Raw genomic sequence first — 10,896 nt, 5'->3', positions numbered from 1 at the left:
TGCAATACCAAGATGAGCAGAATGCTGCAAGGAAATCCTGGTCTGATGCCTTCAGTTTTGCATAACTTAAGGCCAAATCAGTGGAATGTAGCTTGCATCAACCTCTCTTTCAATTTGGTGGGGGAAAGCATAGTGTGTGTGTGTGTGTGTGTGTGTGTGTGTGTGTGTGTGTGTGTGTGTAGTTTTGAATCCATTTCCTTATGAAGAGGAACAGGAACCACATTCTTAATCAACCATGGAAATACTGGTCCGATGTCTTCAGTCTTGCATAATCCAGGGCTGAATCGGTGGAATGCGGCTTGTATGACTAGCCTTGAGCATTGCAAAAAGGGCATCATGATACCCTTTAGTTATCTATAAATTTGTTACATATGATCAAAAATAAATATTTAGGTGTAGAAAGGCATATGGTGTTGGGGAGGCTTTTTAAAAAGCGACATTATTAACTAGGAGAGTAGGAAAAGCATTTATGAAAATGATTATCAAATATGAAGAAACCTGCTCAATTTTCTTCTATGGGATTAAATTCCAGAGAGTGACTTTTTTTCTAGCCCAGAGCTTCAGCATCCGACCCTCCCCAACACAGCTTTTCTATGAAATTATTGCTTAGTATTCCTGTCCAGCCAGACCGCAGGGGCTTGGATAGTGAACATAAAGCTTGGGCAGGTGAGGATAACTACTTGAAAATGATTTACAGATGGTATTGCACTCCGAGTAGGCTTGCTAAGATGTATAAGACTGAATCAGAGAAGTGCTGGAGATGCAATGAGGTTGAGGGAACATTCTTTCACATGTGGTGGACCTGTAAAAGTGTAAAAGATGATAGGGAAATAATCCATAATGAATTGAAAAAAAAAATCTTTAAAGGTACTTCCCCCCAAAAACCAGAGTCCTTTTGGTTGGGGATAATTCAGATGGAAAGTCCCAGGTGTCAAAAAAGATTATATATGTATGACACAACTGCAGCCCGTGTTTTATTAGCCCCAAAATGGAAACGAGTGAGGTCCCAACTAAAGAAGAATGGCAACTTAAGCCGATGGAATATGCGCAGCTTGCAGATTTAACTTCTAGAATGAGAGAACAAGAAGAACATACATTTAGAGAAGATTGGAAAATGTTTATTGAATATATGGGAGGAAATTGTGTACACTTGAAAACGCTGGAAGCATTAAGATAAATTCAAAAGTGTAAATAAGTTTTGATGGATGTAATAATGGAATACTGAATGGTTTAGTTTATGTAAAATATACAGGAATTTATGATATGCAAAATGAACCATGGAAAGAGAAGAAGGGAAGTTATATATATATATATGCACATGCTTGGACAGGTGCATATGGATGTCGGCTATAGACAAATCTCACAGTTGTGAAGATGTGTTACAAACCCAAACAGACTGAATTCCATGTGTGGCAGTTAGCATGTACACAATGGGTTCAGCTTGTGAGAAGACAGCTGGACAGTCCACACCTGCAACAACTCGGCTACCATAGACACAAACCTTTGCATGAATTAGCCTGGGGGTGCCTTCAAAGAACACTTGTGACATAGAGCCCAGTTCAAATCAAAAACCAATCAAACCTGTGAGACATGAGTTCACCAAAGACCATTCAGTGAGGCAGCTTTCATTATGCATCCACTCTTTCCCTAGGCTGGCCAGCGGCTGCAGATGCATTGTGACAGTCGCACTATGGTGTGACCAGAGGCTACAGACACAAAACACTCGTACGCAGCTACCCCATGTTGAGAAACAATGGCAAAGACAAGATCAACCTGAGTGATGGTTTGTGAAACCTCTCCACTGTAGGAGGCGTCAAAGGAGAACCCTGAGGCCTATAGATTTCCTTATGGCCTGAAAAGGACAGCTGAAAGGTCTATGTATGCAAGGATATTTCAGATTTTTGACAGTTCAGCCATAAGCCTTTCTCCCTTAAGTCTTCCTTGCGAAATCTCACTTCTGCTTCGATCAGTGCACTATAGGGTGAGAACGGTAGTTTGGCTGATGACGGGCATGAGCAATAATATCAGCTGCAAATAAAAACCTGGGTCTCAGCATATGTCCTTGCATTCATTTTTTTAATTTTTTTTTAAGTAAAGTGTAGAAGAATACATGACCAAAAGATGCTCCAACAAGAATTTGTTGATATGTATAGACTTATTTCACAAAGTTAAGTTAAGCTAAGTAGATATATAAGATTGAATGTTTAATTATTAAGATACAAAATTACAATCTCAATAATAAAGTTACAAAATAAGAAGAAGGAAGTCAAGCACGGGTGGAGGGAAGACACAGGGCAAGAAATAAGAAATGGATAATGAAATGTGAAAATGTGAATTTATGAATATAATGTATATGTATCATTATGTAAAGATTTCATATATGTATTGCAACATTAAAAATAAATAAATAAATGGAATAATATATATATATATATATATATATATATATATATATATATATATGTAAAATCATGTCTGGCCACCATGTTGTTGATTCAGTCTTATGCACTCATCCTTGCCATCAGATATCCCCTAAGAACAAGAGGATAGACCTATGGGAAATACAGTGCCAGCTCCTTTTTAGGTTTTGAAGATCACAGGGGTAGTCTGTTGGGCATGCCAGTCTCTATATATTTATCTGTGTCCCCTGAGGAAAAGGGATGACTACAAAGAAGATGCGGCCAACCCTTTTGGGGCCAGTGGGCACATTTGTATATTAAGAGGAATTTGCAAAGAAATGCTAATGAATTTTTATAAAGACTTAAAACTCCCCCCAAACAACCAACCTCTCCTCTCCCACAAACTGAAGCCGAAATGTGGAAAACTAAACTTAAGAGCAGAAGAAATGAAGAACTGAGAGATCTCGAAATGGAGTTTCGCCCATCCCTACCTGTACACCACTAGTTCCCAAATCTTATATTTTCCAACTGCCCCACTGAACTTACTGCCCCCCATGCTTCCATGGTGCCACCTGAAACAGATCGTTTTGATCTGGTGCATGGCAGGGCTGACTCTGCTTCAAAGGGTTCCCAGTGTTCTTTGGGGGAGAATCCATGACGGTCTAAAACTGACAACAGTTTGTGGTGCATGTAACATGACCTTTTCCAGCCCAACCTTTCGTCAAAGGTTGCTGTGATTAAATTGAGCCCCAGGTATGACATTATGTGGTCCCTTGGGTAAGAGCAGGGTGGAAGTTTGACCCCAGAAGAATCTGAGCTGTTGACTAAGATTTCCTCTTTTCAGTGAAAAAAACTTTGCTAAGTAAGCCCATTTTATTAATTATTATAATTATTCCAGCTGTTCATATTTTATCTGCAAGCCACCTTGAGTCCCTGCCAGGGAAAAGGCAGGGTATGAATGAATGAATGAATGAATGAATGAATGAATGAATGAATGATATTTATTATTTGGACACTAGAACCCATAGACATCCAACAAAGCTGAATGTTGGAATATTCATGGCAGACAAATTTCTTCACAAGGCACACAGTTAAACTACAGAATTTGTAGTGATGGCCACCAATTTGGATAGCTTACAAAGACCATTGGGCAAATTCATAGAGGATACAGCTATCGGTGGCAACCAGCCCTGATGACTATGTTCTGCCTCCACACCACTGGAGGCAATATGCCTCTGAATGCCAGCTGCTGGAAACTGCAGGAAGGGATAGTGTGTTGAGCACAAAGTCCTGTTTGCAGACTTCCTATAGGCATCTGATTGGCTGCTGTAAGAACAGGATGCTACTAGACTGGATGAGCCACTGGCCCAATGTTCCATACAACCCCAGTGAGTCATTTGTGACAGAGGTCCATACCTTTTGGCCTCAGATAAAAATCTCCTGGCCCGGTCATCTCTTGTGTAATGTGAACAGTAGCACATCAAGTCATTTCCTTAACCTGCTGCCTGTGGTCTTTCATCATGTCCAGATGAGTCCTATATAACATCTTTCTGTGGAGCAGGAGAAACCATTCAGGAAGACTCAGCAGGTAGCTATACGCTTCTACCTTCAGAAGAGAATCAGTCGAAGGGTCCAGGTGAGCAGTTGAGCTTCCCTGATTTTTCTGTGTCATCAGTGCTGTTTTACGATGGATGCTATGCTTCTTGTGTCGTCAACCTCCAGACCTCTTATGGAGGAGGCACACAAAGAAGGACCTCAGATGAGGATTGCAGGATCTGGGTCTTGTTGCAGATGCCACTTGTAGCAAGAATAATACACTTTGGTTAAGATACAGGAGGATCCAAATGATGGAAATCTGAATTCCAGACCAAGCCACTATGGTTTCAACCATAGACACGTCACTGTCTGTTGGCCATCTGTAAAATGGGCACAAATTGGGCCTGCCTACCATGTTGGGTTGGACAAATGATTGGTTTGATTCCATATTATAGGAGCAACTACGAATGCAGGAAGAAGCCTTATACTGAGTCACATGACTGGACCATCTAGCTCAGTATTCTCTACACTGACTTGGCAGCAGCTCTCCAGGTTTCAGGCAGGGTTCTCTTCCAGCCTTTCCTGGAAATGCTGGAAATTCAACCTTGGTCTTTTTGCATGCAAAGAGATACTCTACAATGGACGCTATGACGTTTCCCCTAAGGGGGCTCTGGGGCTTCACCAGTAGAGCATCTGCTTTGCATGCAGAAGGTACTGGGTTGAATTCTTGGCAGCTGCAGGTAGGCATGGGAAAGGAACCTGTCTGAAACCCTGGAGATTTGTTTCTAGTCAGCAGGTACAATACTGAGCTTGGTGGACCAATGGTCTGACTCAGTATAACGCAACTTCTGAGGTTCCTATGATAGCTGATTGAATTTGCCTGGGACTGTGTGGTCTCAGGCAGAGTAAGCAGCAGAGATGTGTAACATTGCCATCTGCAATCTGCAGTGAACATGAGGCTGTTGGTTTGGTCTAAATATTGAAGACCTGTTCTGGCAAATAACCAATGGGATCCACAGTTGGAAAGTACATGCTGCAGATCTGAATTTGCCCAAGAATGCTCCAGCTTGGGGATTCTTATGTTCTTCTGGTCCTATTTCCTTATGTAATTTCAGGTGAACCAAGAAAAAAATGGGGTCTCTCACTTATCTAAGTGTCTTCCTGGCCAGTTTCCTGGTTTCAAGCTCCCTTGTGGGAGGTAAGTCTCTCCTGCATTCTTCAGCGCTAATGGAGCAGGCATAGTGGCAGTTCTTTAGCTGCAGAATTTTTTCAGAGTTAAAGCATATTTCATCTGTATAAGAGCATTTTTACCCTGGTCCTTAGCAGTGGCGTCGCGTGGGGGGGGGTGCAGGGGTGGGCAGCCGCACTGGGCGCAACATCTGGGGGGGGCGCGCTCACACTCTCAGCTCTCTGCCCCTACCTGGCTCAATCACTCTCTCTCACTGCAGTGCTGGCTGTGCAAATCCGATCCGAGCCGCCGGGTCACCGCCCACTGTGGAGGGGGGGGTGCCAGGCATGCGGTGCGGAGAGAGAGCGAGGGACTATCTGGGGGAGGGACAGTGCAGCGGCCGCCCAGCGCAGCGCTGAGCGCGGGAGAGAACCACACCAGACCAGCCCAGGCAGCAGCAAGAAGAAGCTGGCAGCGGCGGCAGGTTAGGGGTTAGGGAGCGCAAATTACTTGCCTTGCCCCAGGTTAGTGGGCGCAAATTACTTGCCTTGCCCCGGGTGCTGACAACCCACGCTACGCCACTGGTCCTTAGCCCCAAAGCCCCAATTCCCCCAGCAGCTTACAGATCTGTTTTAAAAAACATCAACCTTTTCCTGGTTTACGATCTAGAAGGCACAGCATGAAATGATATCCACCACAGCTGAAAGTTGAAAGATTCAGGAGAGGGCATAGTTAAACAATGGAACTCTCTCCCACTACAGGCAGAGAAGGCCACAAACCTAGAAGGCTCCAAAATGGGGCTGGACAAATTCATGGGATTTCCAAGTGCTAGCAGTCAGCTGATTGATAGTGGTTGTAGAACCCTGTGCCTTAGTTTGACATCAGACTGTGTGGGCTTCATCTGATGTCTTGGTTGTGTAAGTTGGCAGACAAGTCGATGGTCTCACCCACTTGCCAAAATGGCCCAACGGGGATTAGGAAAGGTCAGGACCAGCCCACTGGCCAGATTCAGCTCCCAAACCCTGGGTTTGAGTGTTGGAACAGGAACCAGGAGATCAGTCTTCAAATCCCCACTTAGCCAAGAAGCTCACTGGGTGCGTTATGTATCCAGTGGTCTGTGTTTGCCTGAGCTTGAGCCTGGACTAAGGATTCTGAGCCCCTGTGTTCTGATTCGATACCTGATATCCAGTCACAGAACATTTCAGGATTTGTGCCTCTGCCATTGGCCCTTAAACTCTGAGTTATGATTTGCAGCTTGGAAGTTTGGACAGCCAATCACGTTGGGAGTGGGAGTGGCCCAGGCCTTCAGAAATGTATATAAGCAGTTGCTTTGCCCCTGTTGTTCAGTTCTGTTAGTTCGATAAAGGTTCTTGCTGTTATCACTGTGTCTTGCCTCGTGGGAACCCACCTACACTTCATGGTGATCTTGGGCCTGGCACTATTTCTCAGCCTAACCTACCTCATGTGGTTCTTGTGAGGATGACGTGGGGGAGGGAGGGAACCATGCATGCTTATTGAAGAAAAAGGATGTAATAATAATAATAATAATAATAATAATAATAATAATAATAATAATAAGATTACTATTATGGTCTCACTCCCCTTCCTTTCGGTTTATCTCTCCCTCTGCTGAGCAGTTAAGGCTGACACTTGTGCCAGGGAGTGGCTGCAATACCAGGGCAACTGCTATGGCTATTTTGAAGCTAAGATGACATGGGAAGAAGCTGAGGTAAGAAACAGAGGGGGCATGAAGCCTTGGGTTAGGTGTTTGTCACTGAGGCCACTCTTGGGTAAGATGTTCCAATATGTTTGATGCTTCCCCACTTTCTAACTCTCCTTCTTTCCATCCTGTCAGGTTTGCTGACCTGAAGGCAGTGGAGGCTGTTCCATTTGGAGAAATGGAGCATTGCTCCACCAAGCTCAGTCTGCCCACAACCAGCCCCACTTGCTTACCCAGCTCCCTACTTATAGCCAGTCTAGGAGGAGGCACTAAGCACCATCCTCCTTCTTATGACGCTGGAGGAGAACAGTGGCATTAAAAGCCTTTCCTACCTTTCCCCTTTGTCCAGATCGAATGCCAGAGTTACCACCGTGGGGCACACCTTGCCTCTATCCTCACTGTTGCAGAGTCTCTCGTGGTGGCTGATCACATCTTCGCTTACCAGACGGAACCCAGCAATGTGTGGATTGGACTGCATGATATCCGACATGTACGTATCTAGACCCCTCTGTGCTTCTCCTCAGACAATCTTCCCAAGAGAAAACAGACGTCCTTGTATACAGCAGGGCACATTTCAAGAATCAGTGTGCAGTCTATTATGTGACACAGATTTGGGCTCATGTGAGTCTCAAAATCCATTCTTTTTTATTTTTTTAATTACTTTTTTACAAAGCAAATTAGCAAATAAGAAAGAAAGAAAAGCAAACAAAGGGGGGGAAGTGAATGAGAGACACCCCTGCAAATTCAATAATAATAATAATAATAATAATAATAATAATAATAATAATAATAATGTCATGTGTTGCTTTATTCATGGAAATGACTCAAAGAGACTTATGGATACAACATAAATACTAAAAGCAATTGCAATAAACACAATCAATAAAAACCTTTTAAAAAAAACCATTTACATAATTAACAGGTCATTCAGATCCTGTCCCATTAAAAGAGGCCACAAATACTTTAAAACCCTTCCAATTAAAGGCAAAAAGCCTGGATAGAAAGGAAAGCTTTTGTCTGGCGCTTAAAATTAGGTAAAGATTGTGCCTGGCAAACCAGCATTAAATTAAACATATGTGTCGGTATAAGCCATCCAGGAGCCCAAACAGGCATCCACACAAGACTGACATTCATAGAAAACATGTTAAATGTATCAAAAGGGGTGAGGTTCTTGGACCACTGTGTGATAGATGGTGGGTGTGACCCTTCTAGGATGGAATTTATTCCAGAGACAATAGGGAACCTGTAGATCTAGGTTCGGGGAAGACATTTTGCTACCCAAGGCAAGGTAGATATTAATCAGGGCTGGCCAAGTTATTTGTGGCACCTGAGTTTCAAAATCCAAATGTGTTTCCTTCCCCCTTTGGGTAGCAATAGAGTCATTATAAATTAAATAACAACTCAGAACTGAAAACTGCCTTATACTGAGTCAGAACATTGGGCTATCTAGCTCAATAAAATCTACACTGTCTGGCAGCAGGTCTCCAGGGTTTCAGGCAAGGTGCATTCCCAGCCCTACCTAGAGATGCTGGGGATTGAACCTGGAATGCAAATCAGGTGCTCTACCATTGGATTATGGCCCTTCCCCAGTTTTATGTCCTTCACAACATCCACAATCTGCTGCTTGAAGTGGCCACCTCACTTTGCCCATTGGGTGTACTGGCCTTGCACCAGATCCTGAACTGAGGCTTTTGCTTCGCCTCCACACTTATTTCCATGTTCCTTTCTCTCTTCGCCTTCCAGAACGGCAAGTGGAGGTGGTCAGATGAGTCTACCTACAACTATAAAGCATGGATGCTGGGGGCACCCACCAAACGGGGCGGAAATAAATATTGCGTGGAGCTGCTACGTTCCGTGAGTGGGGCAGCTGTTCCTGATGCTGACTCACCTCAACAACGGGAAGAAAGAGTCATCATTAAACGTTCAGGTGAAGAGTTTTTGGGAGCTGCTATCCAGGAGGGAGGCTGTCCTGTTCAAAAGCATCTCGGTATCTCCTACGCTGTGATACAGAGGTCAACCTGAGAGGGGTAACTAGGTCCAGGAGAGATAAAAAGCCTCAGCTGAGTTCCTGATGCCATTGGAGCAAGTTGTCTTCTTGGAGCTATCCAGGGTTCTGAAATGCCAGCTTGATTCTACATATTACCCAACCAATTAGGCCACTCTGGAGTGTCTTCCATAAGCTGTGAATCCCCACTTGAGGAGCTGTATGCTTGGAGCTATCCAAGGTCCTGAAACTTCAGCCTGACCCTACTTGCCACTAACTGAATAGGCTTCTCATGTCTTTTCTTAACCCGTGAGCCCTCACTTGTGGTCAAGACAGGACCCCCATCCTTGCTCCATTTAGTACCACTTCACCGCTATGTAGAGGAAAAAGTGTGATTCCCAGGTGGAAAAACCCCACTGACTGGATTGGGGTAGCAGAATAATTTTATACTTTAGAGTAGGAGGTAATGCTACCTATTGTGTAGCATGGACCTCTTGTCTGTTTTTGAATATTCCTGCCTTGATCCATAAGAAAAGCCCTGCTGGATCAGGCCTAAGGACCATAATAGTCCAACATCCTACTCTCAAAGTGGCTAAACAAATGCCTACGGGAAGCCCGTACGTAGGGCCCAAGTACAACAGCACTCTCCCCACTTGTGCTTCCCAACAACTGACATACTGCCTCTGACATCCCAAAAGTATTGGGACCCAAAGCTGTTGACTGTTATACCATCCCATAACAGGTGACTGGTTCTCCCTCTAGATTTCTCAAAATGGAATGATGCAGCATGCCACAAACAGAATGCCTACATCTGCAAGCACGAACTGTAGAGAGGGCATTGGCTCAGCCGTCATTTCAAGATGGAAGGAACTCAGATGAATGGGACTCCCGATGGAACTTCTGCAATTCCAGTACATCTTGAAGACTTGCCTTTGCAAAGGAGAAGGTCTTCTGGGACAACCTACACAGAATCTTCTAAACCCAAATGATACTGTACCCTTTCAAAACAGTCTCTGGGCATTTGTCTGCATTAGAAACTTTAAGTGGTTTAAGTCATTCTCTCTCTCCTGGGGAACCCTGGGAACCACAGTTCTGTGAAAGGGATCCTTAATAGAAAGCATCCTATTAAACATAAAACAGCATAAAACTAGAGTTCCCAATATTCTCTGAGGGAGAGCCATGGCAGTTAAAGTGGTATAAAACCTGTTTAAGTCCATAATGCAGACATGCCCTCTGATGTTAAACCTTAGTTATCCATATGTTTTGCCTACACACCCTTCAGTGGCTACAGCACAAACAAATGCTAATAAAATCTTCCTTAAGTGTATGAATTTTCTGGTGAGTGATTTCTTTTAATATTTTCTTGCCTCTCAGCTGGCGACAAATTCCAACACCTTGGGTCTAGATTTCTGCTTTGGGGAATCCCAGTTCCCCTTTGTTCTTTGTTTTAAATCAAGTGTCTGGTACATAGGGATCCTCCATATGGCCTCTTTATTCCACACTCATCCTGATTTGTTTGCAGAAGGTTTATGCGGTGGTTAGATTATGTCTGGCCTTTCTTGAGCATTCAGTCTGATTTGTTTATAGGGCAGTTATATGACAATGAACATTCACCGTCATTTGCTCACATGTCTGCCCATTAGTAATTCGTCTGTTCAACACCTTTCAGTACATTTCCCTGTCACTTTCAAAAAAATATTTCTGCAGATAGTCAGTTTTTTAAAAAGTGGATTTGTTATGCAAAGGTGACAGAGTGGCACATTCCACTTTCATCATGCAAACCTAAAGTTCTAGTATGTGCTGGAATCTCTCCCACAAAATACTGATAGTCGAGAGCATGGGTAGGCAAACTAAGGCCCGGGGGCTGGATCTGGCCCAATCGCTTTCTAAATCCGGCCCACGGACGCTCCGGGAATCAGCATGTTTTTACATGAGTAGAATGTGTCTTTTTATTTAAAATGCATCTCTGGGTTATTTGTGAAGCATAGGAATTCATTCATATTTTTTTTCAAAATATAGTCTGGCCCCCCACAAGGTCTGAGGGACAGTGGACCGGCTCCCTGCTGAAAAAGTTTGCTGACCCTTGGTC

The 10,896-nt window shown here is 43.8% G+C and overlaps 1 protein-coding gene across 1 annotated transcript; it reads left to right on the top strand.

The window, feature by feature from the left end:
- The first annotated feature begins 6,745 nt into the window (after positions 1-6,745).
- On the top strand, positions 6,746-10,134 carry LOC308572604 (regenerating islet-derived protein 4-like). Its single transcript, XM_081168800.1, has 4 exons — positions 6,746-6,832; positions 7,173-7,313; positions 8,567-8,750; positions 9,570-10,134. Exons 1-4 carry the CDS (start codon positions 6,812-6,814, stop codon positions 9,635-9,637), a joined length of 414 nt encoding a protein of 137 aa, XP_081024926.1. The 5' UTR covers positions 6,746-6,811; the 3' UTR covers positions 9,638-10,134.
- Positions 10,135-10,896: the final 762 nt, after the last annotated feature.

This window comes from Podarcis bocagei (assembly GCF_964188305.1).
Source record: "Podarcis bocagei genome assembly, chromosome: 13".
Lineage (NCBI taxonomy): Eukaryota > Metazoa > Chordata > Lepidosauria > Squamata > Lacertidae > Podarcis > Podarcis bocagei.
Note: the sequence above shows the minus strand (reverse complement) of the source record. Positions and strands in the feature narration are given on the sequence as shown.

Bases quoted from the DNA above. Each gene is read 5' to 3' on its own strand.
- LOC308572604 (XM_081168800.1), top strand. From the start codon at position 6,812: ATGACATGGGAAGAAGCTGAG. The intron at 6,833-7,172 runs GTAAGAAACAGA...CCCTTTGTCCAG, and splicing joins TGACATGGGAAGAAGCTGAG to ATCGAATGCCAGAGTTACCA. The intron at 8,751-9,569 runs GTGAAGAGTTTT...TTCTCCCTCTAG, and splicing joins AGTCATCATTAAACGTTCAG to ATTTCTCAAAATGGAATGAT.